We start from the raw sequence: 17,820 nt of genomic DNA, 5'->3' as shown, positions 1-17,820 counted from the left end.
ATAACTGACGACTTATTTAAAACTGCGTATACAAAAGTATCTTGTTCAAACTGTGTGGATAAACTAAATTTAAGCCAAAAACTGTTAGAAATTTCACAGAAATTCCAAAAACTTGAATTACGTGTCGTTCAACAGTAACTCTACAATGAATCGGAAACGATTGAGGTAATTTTTTAAAATCATTAATTATACTTAAAAATTTACGTATTCTGTTTTCTAAGAATTTAAATTTATTTCAGACTTCACTCATGCGACGATTCATGTGATCATTCTGCGCAAATCGAGTTCGATGAAGTAAGTGCTTCATCCAGTGATAGTGAAACTTCCAGTGAAGCTCCGAGTGAAGCTCCTAGTGAAACTTTTAGTGATATTGACAGTTCTCAGTTCAGAGTATCTCATACTACAAAAGAATTTACATGTGATGATAGGAAAGTTAAAATATTATTCGCGCATTTTAAAAACATATTATTAATAGGCTTTAAATATCCCGGAGAAGATTCGGATAGCCCACCAGTTGACGTTAAACTTATAATTTTTTAATTTACTAATTTGAAAAAAAAGTGAAATATGGAATACTTAATTGATTTTACCGGTTATATTATGCCAAACGGTTCATTTACAGTGAAGGAATTTTGTGTCACTAAGATAACGGATGAATATAAATCCAATGGTGTTTATGAGTGTGACTATCATTTATTTAAGTCTCCAATGATGATTACTAGTGCATCTGTTATTAAGCAAAATCTCGACTGTCATGGACGTCGTCATGGAATTAGCTGGGATGTTGGTAAAACTGCGTATAAAGTCCTTGGGGAAATTTTCAACATTTTAAAGCGTCATTTGAGCTATTTATTCGTTGAAGGTGAACAAAAGAAACAGTGGCTTGAAAAATTAATTGATGATCCATCTGTTGTGATCATAGATTTAACGAAAATGCGTCATTATTCAATTGATACCATCGAATTTACACATTTCAAGTGTCCATCTGCAGTACATACTTCAACTGGATATTTAAAAGCTTGTGCATTTCAAAACGTTCAACAACTCAAATTATGGTATTTAAAATTTTACGGTTGTGAACCTAGCTACGAAAAATCAGTTCAACTTTTTAATCAATTGTCCACTTCTAATCAATCGATGACTTTACGAAAGATGACTCCTCGAGATCTGGCCTGCCTGGATTCACACTTTTTACTTCACTTTGCCAAAAGAGAAATACGCTTCATTTGGGATCAATTACCAGAGCATCTAAAACACAATGAAGAAGTAAAAGAATATTCATTCTGTAAGCAACATTATCCTAAAACCGGTGCTGATTGGGAAACATCCGGTATATATTTATATCCATATCGAAAATTTTGCTTACAATGTAATTTAGAGAAATAAGTTAAAAATAATTTTTTATATTATTCTACTTACAGTACTAGGAAACTTATGCATTAAAATAATAATGTACACATTGTATTAAAAAAATTTTTTTTTATTTATCAATAAAGATTTCATTTGATACATATATATATATATATATATATATATATATATATATATATATATATATATCAACTTAAACATTATATTTACTTGAAAAGTTTAATTTGTGATAATTTTTTATTTAATATTGGATCCAATTTTTCACTAATTTTTAAAATTCTGTTTTTAAATCTGTCTCTGTCTCTCGCAGCCTGTTCCCATTCCCCCTTCCTTGCATTTTTATATGCATATTTCCAAACATGCATATAATGCACAGTTGGTGTGAGATGGAAAGTAACAACCATTCTTTTACACTAACTTACGAACAGTGCTGCTTATAGGATTGTATTCAATGATACGATCGTGAATAATTAAACAGTATGCTGTTGTGTTGGTTGCAAACCGATCAACTGATTCAAATTCCAATCGAATGTCAACAGGTCCAGATTTTATAGCTTTGTTCTGCTTGGAGCAATCAATTACACACAGTGGTGCTTGATCCAAAAATTTTTTTTTCGATAGGAGAGGTTCAGCTTCTTTGTTATAGTATGATGTTTGAAAATCTGTATACATATGGTGTAATAAAGCATAGTGGTTGTGAGGTATATCTAAATTCAAGTCACCATAGGGATAACTTTGTGAATTTAAAAATAATTTGATGTTCCGTAAATTGCAGTGATCAAATTTGCTAGCATCTTTCCGAGCATCATTTTTTCTTGCTGTTTGGAATCCAAGAACAACGTAACGTGGCTTTTCGAGCTGAGTTGAGGTTTTGACTGCCCAAATATGTTTTGAAGTTGCAGGTAACAGAGGATACTCATACAATTCCCAAGTCCGAAAACTTATTGTTATAGCAGGATCACTGGCGATGTAATTCAGAGTTTGAATTTTTTCCTTATCTGCTGGAGTTATGTACGGTACAATCCATTCAATTTTTTGAAGTGTGATTTTTACTTCTTCAGCAGCAGCAGCAGCATTTGTTTGTATGTAAGAATTTATATCACTGTTTGATATCGTTAGAATTATTTCAAGTTGAACATTCATCAAAACTTTAAGATAATCTTCAGCAAAACCACTTAAAACATTAAGTGGAATGATAAAGTCAAAGTTTCCTGCATCATCGGTAAACTTAACCTCATTATCCATCAACCAGCCGGCATTTTCCAAAGTACTTAATTGATTGGGGCTAAATGATAAATATCTTTTCATTAAACTAGTTATACCAACATTGTTATTCCGATCCACTTCTACTCCATTTATCAATAGTCGGAACTCTTTGATCATATGAGTTATTCCCATGTTCACAAAGTTAGTTGTATTGGCAACAGCTGTATCATCATTTTTCGTGAATTTACCGATGATGTGTAGTACACTTTTGCTTGGAAGTATACACAAATTTTGATTTTGAATTGTTATCCTCACTTCATCGTTGTTATTTAGTGTTGCTGATGCATACGGTTGATGCGCATGCACCTCACAATGAGCTATAGAGTCATCAAATATGATTGGTCGCTGGATATTTAAAATTTCTGCCATTATTTATAGCGTTTATCTCCTATTGTTCCATACTTATCTCCAGACGGTGAGCCTTTGTATACAGTACCCCCTTTTATATAGCTTGGTGTGTAATCCTTGGAATCTTTTTTAAAATCCGTACCGTATGCACGCTTTTGACTTGTCAAGTATGTTTTGAGATTTTCCGAAGCTTTATCACTCGACATTACGAAGGCACATCGATCAATGAATGAATAATGAAGTTACAATCAAATTTATAGAGTGTTCTTAAGAGTCACGTTTCGGTATAACACAAGCTAGATAGCAGCAATTTATTTTGAAGATTTTCCACGTAATTTTAGTCCGAGAGTTTTTAGGAACTGGGCGTTCTGATGTGTTAATGGTCTGCGGGGTATTCGCTGACTGGTAAATTTCATCCATGGTAATGTCTTTTTATATCCGGCACCACTTTTTGTTTCGAAAACTATTCCCATAATTCATAAACTTTTCACGTGCAGTCTGATTGTTATAGTTTCATCTCTAAAATTTACTAATTTTCCATTCTGATCAACTATGTGTAGTCTTATATTGTGTATTGCCTTCGTGAGTATTGGAAGGTAAATGACGTGAGATGGTACTTCCACAATCTTAAATCCTGGTGGTACACTGGGAAAAAATTCATGAATAGTATGCACTCTCCGATCATTTATATACGCGTTTGATGTAATATTACACTCAACTCTTAGTACGTTAAGCTTGAGTATAGCAACAGGTAAATTTGACGAATGCGTTTTATGAGGCTCAAGTTGACGATCTGTAAACCCTAACAATCGTCCTATAGAGTCTTCTGGTTCGAAATCTATAAATTGATCACATTTAATTTCACTTTTCAGCTCATTATTATTCGCTTTTAATTTTAAACTGAGTTTTGGCAATGATTTACGTATATATGTTTCAATATCTTCAATTTCATAGCTTCCAGTTGGTAAAGTTAACGCTATAGTCTTTGGCTTTGATGTTATTTCAATAGCTTGTGGTATATTATAATCATCGTCAATCCTTGTAATAATCGATACATTTCTTTTGGCTCTTTTTACATTATTTTTTACAACTTTTTTTCCCCCACCACCACCACCACCACCACCAACAACATTGTAGTATGCATTCACATCATTGCTATCATTATCATCATAAGGTCTTTGATTAATAACACCATCTGATGGATAAGTCACGTAGAATTTATTAGCACCAATATCAATATTGGGTATTGAATTAAATGTAAGCAACTCTACAAGTCCTAATACATAATTTTTGTCTGGTGATAATTCAATAGGAGGGAAATAATTAGCCTCCAACACTGATGATGATCCTGTAAGTGTTAATGTAAATGACTCAGCCATGACTGTTAACTCAAGCGTAATTTCCATGAATTTATAGTTCTCCAGTGAAAAATTTAAGACATAGATGTCCACATATAATTGTATTGAAATTTTGATATTGTTTGTGATTATATTTTATGCTACCAACACCGAGATAATCCACAATTTCTTGTGGTGGTTGTAAATTTCCAAAACTATCAAAATAAGTTACATTATTACCAATCTTTTTGTAACATACCCAGTGGGTACCAGGTCCATATTTGTCATCTAAGTTGATTATAGCTGATTCATTTCTTTTAGGACCAGTTTTTGGTAAATCGTTTCTCATGAAAACTCCTCTAAAATTTGGAATTTTCAATTCTCTGACATACTTTAATATATCCTTATTTGTAAGTGCTCGGTGTGGTAGCTCTACTTGTTTTTTGATACTCCTTTACCTTTAGGATAAGGTCTCAAATATAAACCCATTCCACGTCTGTAAGGTCTCAAGTATAATCCTTTACCAACAGCAATTTCTTCCATTTTTGCATTATGTCTCTTACTCTCTGCTAGTTGATTTTTAGCTGCACTTGCACTATTTACAGCTTTTGCAATAGCTGCAGCTCCACCTGCAAGAGCACCGGTTGCTGAAAGACCTGCAAATAATGGAATCATTAACGGAATAATGCCACCAGTTTTAACTGGTACTGGCAAAATACGTGGGAGTCTAATATTTTTTCTTCCACCTGATTTTTTAACTGCCTTACGTGCACCAATCATTGCCGTTTTAATTGGATCACCACCAGCTGTCATAGATTTTTTAGCCTCTCCTACAATTTTCCTCAGTGCTACCTTCTTATTCATCTTTTTCTTTTTACTAATACTTTTCACGTTTGATTTTCTTTTTCTGCCACTAGTCTTCTTCTTCTTGCTCTTCAAACCCATTCCAAATCGTCTCTTTAGCTTCATAATTTTATTTACACTCCAAGCAGCTGCTTTTTCTCCAATACCAGCGTCTTTTGATTGAACTCTTTGCCACGCTTTTTCGGTAAGTACTTTATCAGCCTCGTGACGTGCTTCTAAGTTTTCACGATTATTCGAGTAAGCTATATCGTGTTCTTTGCACGCTGTATCCAATTGATTAATACCAGGATCACCACGAGCTAACCTTTTAGCTAATTTTGTGCCAGGTCCACAGTATTGGTAGCCAGGTACATGTAATTCAAATGGGAGTTTATTGATAATTCTATTAACTAAACCTTTACCTTTGACACGTCTATACTCCATGACGGTAGCATAATGACTAATAAAAAAATCGTATAAAAGCATATACTTATAGCAAAAATCAAAGAGTTGACAATACTGCTGTGAGTGGTAAACATGAAGTTCCAACATCAATCAGCTAAATTACCGGTGACTAATTTTGATCAAATAGTTCAAGGTACTGGATTAAAAAAAGTTAAAAGATACGGTTCTCTGTTACCCAACAGTGTACGTGCAATGTTTTGTGGTCCATCAAACTGTGGAAAGACCAATGCTTTGTTATCCATCATTATACATCCAAATGGATTGAGATTTGATAATATTTACCTCTACTCAAAATCACTTGAACAGCCAAAATATAAGTTTTTAGAGTCGCTTTTGAAACCTATAGAAGGCATCGGATTTTTTCCTTTCAATGAGCATGGAGATGTAATAAAACCTGAAGATGCTAAACCCAACTCATTGATGATATTTGATGATGTAGCATGTGAAAAACAGGATCATATAAGAGCCTATTTCTGTATGGGTAGACACAAAAATGTCGATAGTTTTTATCTTTGTCAAACCTATACTCGCATTCCCAAACATCTGATTCGTGACAATATTAATTTTTTAGTTATATTTCGACAAGATGAAATGAATTTAAAACACATTTACGATGATTATGTAAATACTGATATGCAGTACAATACTTTCAAGGACTTATGCTCAGCGTGTTGGAATGATAATAAGTATGGCTTTGTAGTAATTGATAAAGACAGTGAATTAAATAACGGAAGATATCGTAAGGGTTTTGACTGTTTCATTCGTATAAATTAACCTCTATTGGATAAATATTAATCATACCAGTTAAGTAGTTTGTTAAATCAACATGAAGTCGGAGGACATTTTAAAACAAAAGGATGTTTTACATCAAATTTCTCAGGCAAGTGATGCTATCCGACGTAAACATAAACTCTTGAAGTTAGGAAGAGATACAGCTGAAAAAGCCATGAATGAAATGTTCAAGCCGATAGTCACACCATTGAAAACTCTTATTGAATCGTCAGGGCGAAAAATTAAACAAGAAGACATAAAAAAAGAGATAAAAGAAGAAACAAAAAATGAAAACCAGGACCAACAATTAGATGAATTTGGTAGTTTGATCTCTGATGATGAAAGTTTCATTAATAGCAGCAGCAGACAGCGTCGATCCACAGAACCACTAGCTTCAAGTACTCCTGCCAAAACGGATTGTTTATTAAAAACTTACATACAAAAATTAAATCGAAATCACAAAGAGAATGATTTTAGATATGGTGTTCGTAAAAAAAATAAAGCAATATTCATTTGAAATTCAAGTATTTATTTCAATAATGATGAAATTAATATTCAAGACAAAGCTTATCCTATGACTCATGGTTTATTGGAATTATTATTCAAAAAAAACCTCAAGATTCACTTGTAACACAGAATGATAAGAAATACTACTTAGATATTGTTGAAAGAACGAATATGTATTGGAAAAATTACAAGCCAAATACAAGTATTTTCAATGATCCGTCACCCAAATTCAAAAATTATCTTGTTGAATTCCTAGCAAAAAGACATGCAAAATTTTCGAAAGGTGGAGGTTTACCTAGCCACATGATAGTAAAAAAGAAAAATAAAAATATGAATTATGTATACTGGGATGATTCTAATGAACTGGTTGAAAGATTACGTCTATTAATGGCCTCTCAATCAGCTGGTAATACCAGTCATACTAATGAAATTATTTCGATTATTGAAGAATTAAGAGAGGCTGAAATTATATATTAGAAGTAATATTTCAGAAATTTTAGCATTAGTTTGTGAACTGTTGAAGTGATCTGAACAACAAAAAAAATGAGTATTGATATATTTGGACGTTCTTTGAAAGCTGTAGCAGTTGTTAGTGGTCCTCCAGGAGCTCCAGGAAGAGGATTTAAAATAAATTCTGACGGGCAATTTGATTTAGAAAACAAAAGATTATGTGAAGTTGGACAACCAGTGAATAATAATGATGCAATAACATTGAAATTTATGCGTGATTTTATAAATAAAGAATTACTTTCATTAGAGAAGACTATAAGAGAAGATCAATTAGAAATAATTTCTCATTTACATTCAGAAGTTGTATTGTTACGTCCAAATCGTTGAACGTAAATTATTAAATTTATTTTGATCCTGGTATTTTTCAACCACTAGATCGGGAACCCAGAAGTATTACGAAAGGATATTGGTTTATAGTTTTAAATAAATTATTTCGTTTCAAATTTATGTTATTCAATATTAAATTAATAAAAGTTACAAAAGATTGAAATGCTACAAAGGTTACAAAGTTAAATGCTTAAATGCTTATTTCTTACAAAATTCTATTGATTCAGACTTAAATTAAATAATTCAATATTGAACACGTGGGGAACTACAATAAGTTTGAACACATACCTATATTGTTACGTTGATACACGTGGCTCCTTTGATCAATTATTTTTATTATTTAGCGTGTTTAATTAATTATTTATTTTTATTGAAGTTAAAAGAATTGTTTTAAAATATTATTACGATTTTTACTTTAAAATAACAAATGGAAATTTATTCAAAGACACTGATTTTAATTTAAAATAAACTATTTAGCTGCGTGAGGGTAAACCACGGTCACTAGCTAACTGGGCGATCCGCACAGTTCGGGGTCAGGAAGACGAGAGAGAGTTCATGCGAAGTTCTTTTTGGGACTCGCATTTCCGGGCGTTTCCAAATTACTAATTGGGGGAAAACAGTAGCCAATTAGCTGTCTATTTCCCTTAGTTTCTACCCTCTCTTCCGATTTTTCCAAGATGTTCGCTTGAACTCCCTTCCTTGGGCCCAGAGGCATGATGTGCCTCTCTCTCTTACTTATAGGCTAAAATATACCTATGTATTGGTATACGTGTAAGCACATTTACATGCACACAAACACATAGTTTTTCTTAGTTAACTAAGTCTTATATTTTATTTATAATTATTACTAGCTTATTTATTTATTTAGTTTATTTTACGAATAATGATATTCATTTCTTATAGTTATTCATTTCGCGCATAATTATTTATGCAATTGTCGACAATTGTAATTTATTAATATTTAAATAATTATTTAAATATTTTCTATTGTTTAGTTATTAATTCTTATTTTTTTTCTAACTATTTAGATATTTCTTATTTACGTGAATGTTATTTATTAATTTGTTGTTAAATTTATTATTAATTTTAGTTATTTAAAATTACCTATTTTTAAAAGTTTTAAATTTATTATTCTCTTAACTTTAATCCTATTAACGTTTAAAAATCTCTAAGGTTCTTGTTCAAAAATGCTGTCAATACAGAGGGCAATAAAACTCCCATTTACTTGTGTATTTAGGGTCTTTTTAATCCTTAGAGATAAGCCTGCCTAATGTCGGGAAATTTTTTGGCGAGGCCGGACGAGACACTTAATGCGTTTCTCATTATCAGTGTCTGCTGTAAATTTCATTTCTTTTAAAAATATATTTTAAAAGAATAAAATTTATATTATCCAGACAAATAAAATAATGTTAGAATTATACCACGACATAACAGTATCATTGAGGACATCTCTTGATTTGTTGAAAAAAGAAAATAAAGAATTAAAAAGAAAGAAACCGAAACATGAAGAATTAGGAACACAATTATAATAAAAAAAAAATGGAAGATAAAAAATCGACAATAGCATACGAACTTCACAGACCAGCTCGTAAAAATTATCAACGTCGCCATGTTGATATTCGAGGACTTGATGAGACTTGGCAAGCTGATTTAGTTGAAATGATCCCATATTCAAAAGTAAATAATAATTATAAATATTTACTAACAGTTATTGATATATTTTCCAAGTACGCTTGGGCTGTGTCTATAAAAAATAAAAGTGCTAATGATGTATCCAAAGCAATGAATTCTATATTAAAACAAGGGAGAGTTCCGAAAAATCTGCATGTTGATCAAGGCAAAGAATTTTATAATCAAGAATTCCGTAATCTTATGAAAAAATATAAAATTAATATGTACTCAACATTTAGTAATCTGAAAGCATCCATATGTGAAAGATTTAATAGAACACTTAAAACTAATATGTGGCGAAAATTCACAGCTCGCGGTACTTATAAGTGGATCGACATGATTGATGATTTGGTGAATACTTACAACAATACTAAACATAGAACAATAAAAATGAAACCTGCAGATGTAACTGTTGATAATGAACAAGACTTGAAGAAGAGTATTTACAAACCCCTTAATTTACCAAAAAAAAAATTAGTGAAAAAAAATAAATTTAAAGTTGGAGAAAAAGTAAGAATTAGCAAGTACAAAAATGTATTCGAAAAAGGTTACACAGCAAACTGGACAACTGAAATATTTACGATAAACAAGGTGCAGAATACGAATCCAACGACGTACAAACTTGTAGATTACCAGGATCAGCCAATCGAAGGAGCATTCTACAGTGAAGAACTCAGCAAAACAAAATACCCTGATGTATACCTAGTTGAAAAAATTGTAAAAAAGAAAGGAAGTAAATATTATGTTAAATGGTTGGGATTTGACACCACCCATAACAGCTGGATTAATAAAAGTGATTTATAAGAATGTTTAATTTTTATTAATAAAATTTTAATTTAAAAAAAATAAAATTTTATTTTTTTTTATTTAAACATTTAACACACAAAATAAAATATCTTTTTTTTTAATCACAATCACTTAAAGTGTCTAGATCACTTAAAATAACAGTTTCTACATCCGATAAGTCAATAGAAGAATCATCAAGCATTTCATATAAACACTCTAAATTTTGATCTTCTAGATCATCTTCCTCTTCTTCTTCTTCTTCTTCTTCCTCTTGCCGGTGCGGTATATAAACATTAAAAGCCCACCATTGTGTATACAATGCTTCTTGAATCGTCGTTAAGTGCCCACCATTAACCATGATTAGAGGCTCAGGGTGTATAGCATTGATCAGTTCAAACGACCAATGCAATCTTTCGTCGGCGATGGACAGGAGGGTGGCTTGATCATCGTCCACACTAACGCTGCATCCATTAATATCTTCACCGCGCATCAAAACGTCCTCTAGTTGTAGCTTGATGTGAAAAGACAGATCAGAAATTGAATAATTCTCAACCCATCTCCTCGGCCAAAGCACGCTGTATTTCAGGAACATAATCAAACAAGAACGTATAAAAAATTATATTTATAATAGTAATTATATTTTATAATAGTAATTATAATATTAATCAACTTACTGAATGAATGAATTATTTCCTTCTTCAATAGCAATGGACCTTTACAATCTCCTGCTAGTTGATCATTAAAACAGAAATAATATGTATCAGATAATTCAATATTAACTACTCGAAATTTCCATGTTAACGTGTTGTGGTTGACCTCCAACCGTGTAATGATATTATTTGCTTGAAAGAGAGATCCATGAAAAGTCTCCCTTCTTGAAATTATAGCTTCTAACTCCTCGATTATGGATTGTAAAATTGAATCGATGTTGATAAGCCATTGAATCGGTAGAAAAATATTATATATCATTCCTTCTAAAGCCTGAAAAAAAAATTTTTTTTTTTTTTATGAAAAAATTATTTTTTATCAAAAAAATTAAAAAAAAATTTTGTGAATAAAATTTTTTATTTGAGAAAAAAATGTTTTTCAACTCATATATGAAAAAAAATAAGATTAAAAAAATTATAAACTTAGAATTAGAATTAGAATTAGGGGGGGGGGGGAGGGAATATTGTAGCCGACATTGAGCCAAGCACTCAGTCCTATTGGACCATTGTACTCAGCCCTTCTAGGTTGGTTACGTTATATAGCTTGGAGATTGGCCAGGCCTGTCTGCTTCAAGAAGTGAAGCAACTGTCCCACGCCAATCTCCTGTATATCAATAGACTCTCCATCGCAGAATCCTAGTATGTCCTTTCGGGCTGTTGCCAGTTTTCTGCAATGGAGGATTAGATGTAGAGGAGTTTCCTCCTCCGATAGGCATCTGGGGCACATCGAGTGATCTGAGATGCCTAGGCGTCTCAGATGCCTGCCGGTTAGCCAGTGTCCTGTGATATACCCGACAGTTAGCCTTAGCAGCTTCTTGTCGAGCCCTATCAAGGACAAGCCTAATGTCTTGGAGGGTCCTTTAAAAAGTGCCCTCGTATGCATCATGCCTTTTGCCTCTGCCCACACTTCCTGAAACTTGTCATTAGTCCATAGGGAAGCGTGTTGCTTTATGAGACTAAAAGGCACCGCTATGCTGATTACTGGTTCAGGGTCTCTTTTACGAGCTCCCGCTTTCGCCAGCTCATTTGCTTTGTCATTTCCTGCGTTCCCGCTATGGCCCGGTACCCACAGTAGTTTGACTTTGTTATACTCTGCTAATTCATTTAGGGAGTCTATGCATTTTCGCACTAGTCTCGAGGACACTTCAGTTTGTTCTAGTGCCCTGAGCGCAGCGCAACTATCGCTGCAGATGTACACGTGCTTGTTCCTGTGGTTGAGCTTAGAAATGTGCTCTACACAGGCCCAGATCGCGTATACCTCTGTCTGGAAAACCGAAGCAGTGTCCCCTAGCCGTAGAGAGATTTCTGTTTTCGGTCCACTGCTATAAATTCCAGCTCCTGCCCCTTTGTCCGTTTTTGAGCCGTCCGTATACCAGACTAGCCCTATGGGGGACAGGATGCTCTTGTTTTCCTCGTCCCATTCCTGCCTACTTGGGATAAGGACCTTATATTGACGTCTGAAGTGGTAGCTTCGAGGGCTCATGTCTCCTCCTTGGGTTAGGAATCTGTCGAGTCCCCTGTCCCTTAGGATGGCTGCATGTCCCGTCCTAGCCCTTGTCCAGTGTCCGTTAAAGAGCAATCTCATTGCTGTTTTCATAGCAAGAGCTTCTGCAGTGATATGCGGGGGCTCCAGGTTCAGGAGCGCCCCCATTGCTAAGGTAGCTGTGGTTCTTAGAGCCCCAGTTATCCCTAGCAACGACAGTCGGTAGACCTTTAGGAATGCCTTGATGTTGATGTTCTTCTTAAGCGAAGGCCACCATACAACAGAGGCAAAGGTGAGCTGTGGAACCAAGATCGCCGTGTAAATCCACTTGATCAGTCTTGGTTTCAGGCCCCATGTTATGCCAAATATTCTTCTGCATGCCCAGAAAGTGGCAGTTGCTTTTTGGGTCTGCTTCTCGATATGGCTTCTCCATGTGAGCTTACTGTCTAGAGTTACGCCTAAATAGCGTACCTCCTTTGAGAATTTAAGCTCCATGCCAAAGATAGAGGGAGCCATAATTTTCAGCTTCCTTCTTTTGGTGAAGAGTACCATCTCTGTTTTGTTGGGGTTAACCCTTAGAGATTTTCCTATGCACCATTTCTGTATGAGATCTAGAGCACGTTGTGTTCTCCATCTCATCTCCGTCGGGCTTGAGCCTTTAATCATCAGTGCGACGTCATCGGCGTAGCCTACAGCATATACTCCTAGGTTTTCTAGTGCCACTAGGAGCTCATTGATGACCAGGATCCACATGAGAGGGGAGGTAACCCCACCTTGTGGGCAGCCCCTTCTCACACGGGCCCGGAATTATAAACTTACATTCATTTCTTTTCTCATAAAAAAATATTACACTTTTTTCGAATAAAGTTAGAAAAAAACAATTTAGCACTTTTAACTATATTTTTTAAAAAACAATACAACACTTCTGAACTATCTTTATTTTTTTTTAATTTTGAAAAATATTGTTTTTTAACTGTAGCGGTACGAGAGTGTAATATATAAAAAAATTATAATTTATCCGATGGTTATACCAAGCAGAAGACTTATGAACTGAAATGAAAAAATTATTAAGCATGATTAAATTATAATATAAACATTTAAGAAGAATTTTTTGATACCAATATTTTAAATGGGAGAAAAGAATAAGCATGGAAAACTATAGATCAGTGTATGAGAGTGAGAGAGAGAGAGAGAGATAATTTTTACGATCATTGAAATATAACACCTAGCTTACTCAAGTAATATTAATAATGATGAAAAAATAATATCATTATTAATAATAAAAATAATTTAAAAAATTGTTTTTATTAAATATCCATCATGGATACAATTGCAAATTAAATTGCCTCGATGTAACAATCAAATTGGTCATTCTTTTGCACGCTTTAATTGCATGCTCTACATCATGTCCATATTCTAGTTCTCGAGGATAGATTCTTTGTCTTGAAAATTGTTTCATTTTGAAATCCCATTGGTTATTTAAACGGTTAATCATTTTTTTTGTTATGAATAATAAAATTTAGTTGAAAAAAAATTTTATTATTCCACCAAAAAAATTTTTTTAAACTTACAAAATTTAGAATCATGAGGGGTAAGTGTGCGCAGTGAGTAAGTGCGCAGACTCGTACGTATGGGACTGCTCACTCTTGTCCCGATGCACACATGTACACATGTACACATGTACACTGAGAAAAAATATCAAACTTTTATTGTAGTTCATTCATTATATTCATAAATAATAAATGATAATAAATAATAAATAATAATTCATAAATAATAAATAATAAATGATAATAATAATTTGGGGATAATAACAATAAAAAATTAGTTAAAAAAAAAAATTTTATTATTTCACCAAAAATTTTTTTAAACTTACAAAATATAGAATCATGCGGTGTAAGTGTGCGCAGTGGGTAAGTGCGCAGACTCATACGTATGGGACTGCTCACTCTTGTCCCGCTGCACACATGTACACATGTACACATGTACACTGAGAAAAAAAATATCAAACTTTTACTTAATTAACAATTTCTTAATAATTATAATAATATGAGGATAAAAAATTAAAATTTGTTTAAAAAAAAAAAATTTTTTTTTATTATTATAAAAATTTTTTGAAAATTTACAAAAAGTTATAAATAATTACTCATTGATATAATAATGATCAGAAAAAAAGGTAAAATACAAAAAATGGTTATAGATAATATGATTTGAAATCGAGTATCCCGTATAACAGAAGAAAATTTTTACGATCGGTCAGACGTAGAACAGTGGTTGATTTCTCTTTCATATGTAACATCATATAGTTCTATTCGTGTAAACTTGAAAATATTTTTTTTTTAAATAAATTTAAAAGAATGACATAGAATTTCTGAAAAAATTTTTATTTTTTTTACTCACAAACAATTTTTTTTTTTAGAAATTTCACATTTTTTAAAGCACATGAGTAATCGGCAAACATATTTTTGTTTAAATTATTATGATGAGAACAAAAATCATAAATCATATTATCTTTTAAAGTAGAAAATTTAAAGTCTTCCAGATCAATTATAATTTTATCACTTGTAATGAAACTTTGCAACCATAACTTTTTTTCAGCACCTTTAACATAAATATATTTTCTATCACGTGTGACGTAATTAATAACTTTGTTAAGATCATAGTAGGGTGTATTTCCTGTATCCCATAAAAGTCCATGATGATTGCGAGTAACCCAGGTATTGAGACGCTGATAATGCTTTGGTAGTGTCTTCCAATGATAAGATCGGTGAAATAGTGTATGTGTAATTTCTTCTACTCCATTGATTTCATTCTGAATAGTTATTGAGGCAAATTCTTTCATAATAAACTTATTATGAGGACCTCTAAATCCCTGCATGTTGAGTATTATTTCCATTTTTTTTTTTTTAATATGTTACTTAGACAACGGTTCACAATAAACTAAAAAATTAAATTCAAAACTTATCTTTATTAATAAGCCCTCTATGAATATTTTTTTTACTTGGTATATTTTTTTGTGATAAATAATAAATTAAAAAAAAATAGCTAACCAACGGTTATTTTTTAAGCTATAGTGTTATTGTTAAATGATTTTTTCTCACAACAAAATTTTATTAGCATTCTTAGAACTGCATATCACGGTTTAAATAAATGATTTCTACTTTTTATAACATATTCATCTTTTGTTACTTTTATATTATCGAATAGACATTGTTTATAATCATCAAACGTTATAGTTCGCAAAGTCGATTTTTTGACACCTTTTGCTCGCATTTTAACAGTATCATCGTTTATTTCTTCATCAGACTCATATGCTTGAGTTTGATCTTCGCCAGATTTATACACAGTAAAAAATTTTTAGTATTTATGTTAAAAACGGTCTGTGTTAGAAATGATTATGTTGATTTTTTTATGTTAACTTGATACTTTTATTTGTGTTACATATTTTTTAACATAAAAAATGTGTTAATACATCTTTTATAACACTTTTTGTGTGTTACTTAAAAATCAACACAAATTTTGTGTTGTCCAGCAAATGGTAACACAAAGCTTGTGTTATTAGGACGCGTCTTTTCTTGAGGTTACGCGGCAAACGGTTAGTTAGCGTTTCCATTACAATTGTTACTTTATTTTCGTTCGTTAAAGTCTCCATCTAATTTATTGGTATAATTATTTAAAATAAAGTTTTGACTAGTGTGAAGAAAATAAATTTAGTGAAGATAACTACTGAAGAAAAAAATTTTTAATACAGTAAGTTGTAGCTTGCAATAATTACATAATATTTAATGCTTCCATATAACCTTAATTTTTCACATTATTCCTATAAAATAAAAAAATCTGTTTGTCACATTTTTATTAAAAAAAATCAAACATGTCAACCTTTGAATAATTTATATTTTTTTTTCTTTGAAAAAAAAAAAAAAAAAAAAATTGAAATATAAAATTTAAAAGAAAAATTCAACTTCGAATTTTTATTTAGTAAAATTTCGTCTGAATTTTTTTGTTGACATTAGTTATATTTTTAATAAAAATTTTTTGTAGATGAATGATTATTCACTTGGAAACTTTGATTCTCAATCAAATGATTCTGAGAAAAAAAAGAATATTTTGTTCATTATGGAATTGGAGAGTGATAAAGTATGGACCAAATTACAATTACCCGTAATTCCAGCTGATTTTGATCAAAAAGGTTAATTTTCATCTTCAGAAAGGGTCGAAAATCTGTTTTTTTTTTTGTGTTCGTTAATAAAGTTATTTATTATTACAGCTAGAGAAATATTTCCTCAATTACTCAACACGAAGTTCTATTTCACTCCCGAGAAAAAATATTTATATATAATTATATATATTTATATATAAATTGGTTATATATGATTATATATGAAAAATGGCCAAATATAATCATATCTAATCATATATAATTATATATAACAATATTTAATTATATATTTATTACATCTAATTAATTATTGGGTTAATTTTATGGATATAGTATTTAATATGGTCCTACGCAATTCTCTGTAACCAATTATAATGCAAAAAAAATATCTAGCTATAATTTTACGGCTGTAACACCAGCGGTCACCCATCCAACTATTAACCCTGCTCAATGCTGCTTAACTTTAGTGATCTCCGTGCGTCTTGAAGTTTCTGTCTGCTGTGCTGCTGTCTTAGATGACAATGATTCTATGATCTACATAATGTATCATATGGGTTTATCATAAATATAATATAAAAATTGATTTTATAATATATTTGGATAGTCATAATTCATAATTTATTTATTTGACCGAATTTCATTATAATATAACACTTATTTAAATAATAAAATAAATAATGATTTTACTATTAGGGAGTAGCAGAGCAGACCAAAACATCTCATAGGAAATGTAACAAATTTTGTATTTCAGAATTATTTAAACGTAATTATAAACATCATTTTACACTTTTCGTGATTACCAAAAAAAAATTTTTTTTCAAAGAAAAAATTTTTATATATGTTAATTATATATAAACATATATAATTATATATACTTATATATAATCATATATGGGATTATATATAATCTTGGATGGCTATATATTGCTCCATATATAGTTTTATAACTAAACAATATGTGATGATAATAATTAAGTTCTTACATACTAATCCCCTACCAATAAATCTAATTTTTGCAAGGGTTATTGTGAATTCTGTGATGCAATTATTCAATGCTAATCTTCAAGCCACCAAAACCTATTGTTATCAAAAAAAATTATTTATGATGATAGGGATCGTTTTATAGAAATTAGGGTGTTGATTAATTAACATTCATGTTAACATTTACTTTGTGTTACTGTTAACACTTAAAATTGTGTTAGATCATTTTGCTTTTCTCTAGAGTAAAATTTGACACAAAATTTCTGTTTAAAGTTTAACATTATTTTT

At 31.4% G+C, this 17,820-nt stretch overlaps 2 protein-coding genes across 2 annotated transcripts; both read right to left on the bottom strand.

Moving 5' to 3' along the window:
* Nucleotides 1–1,779: 1,779 nt before the first annotated feature.
* LOC123269649 lies at nucleotides 1,780–3,006 on the bottom strand. Its single transcript, XM_044735482.1, has one exon. The coding sequence runs from the start codon at nucleotides 3,004–3,006 to the stop codon at nucleotides 1,780–1,782; it is 1,227 nt and encodes a 408-aa protein (XP_044591417.1).
* Nucleotides 3,007–11,444: 8,438 nt separating this feature from the next.
* On the bottom strand, nucleotides 11,445–13,145 carry LOC123269648. The gene has a single exon (XM_044735481.1). The coding sequence runs from the start codon at nucleotides 13,143–13,145 to the stop codon at nucleotides 11,445–11,447; it is 1,701 nt and encodes a 566-aa protein (XP_044591416.1).
* Between the last annotated feature and the right edge of the window lie 4,675 nt (nucleotides 13,146–17,820).

This window comes from Cotesia glomerata, linkage group LG7, assembly GCF_020080835.1.
Source record: "Cotesia glomerata isolate CgM1 linkage group LG7, MPM_Cglom_v2.3, whole genome shotgun sequence".
NCBI classification, from domain to species: domain Eukaryota; kingdom Metazoa; phylum Arthropoda; class Insecta; order Hymenoptera; family Braconidae; genus Cotesia; species Cotesia glomerata.
This window is presented reverse-complemented; position numbering and strand designations above follow the sequence as displayed.

Coding starts and splice junctions, on each gene's coding strand:
- LOC123269649 (XM_044735482.1), bottom strand. CDS start 3,006: ATGGCAGAAATTTTAAATATCCAGCGACCAATCATATTTGATGACTCT.
- LOC123269648 (XM_044735481.1), bottom strand. CDS start 13,145: ATGTGGATCCTGGTCATCAATGAGCTCCTAGTGGCACTAGAAAACCTA.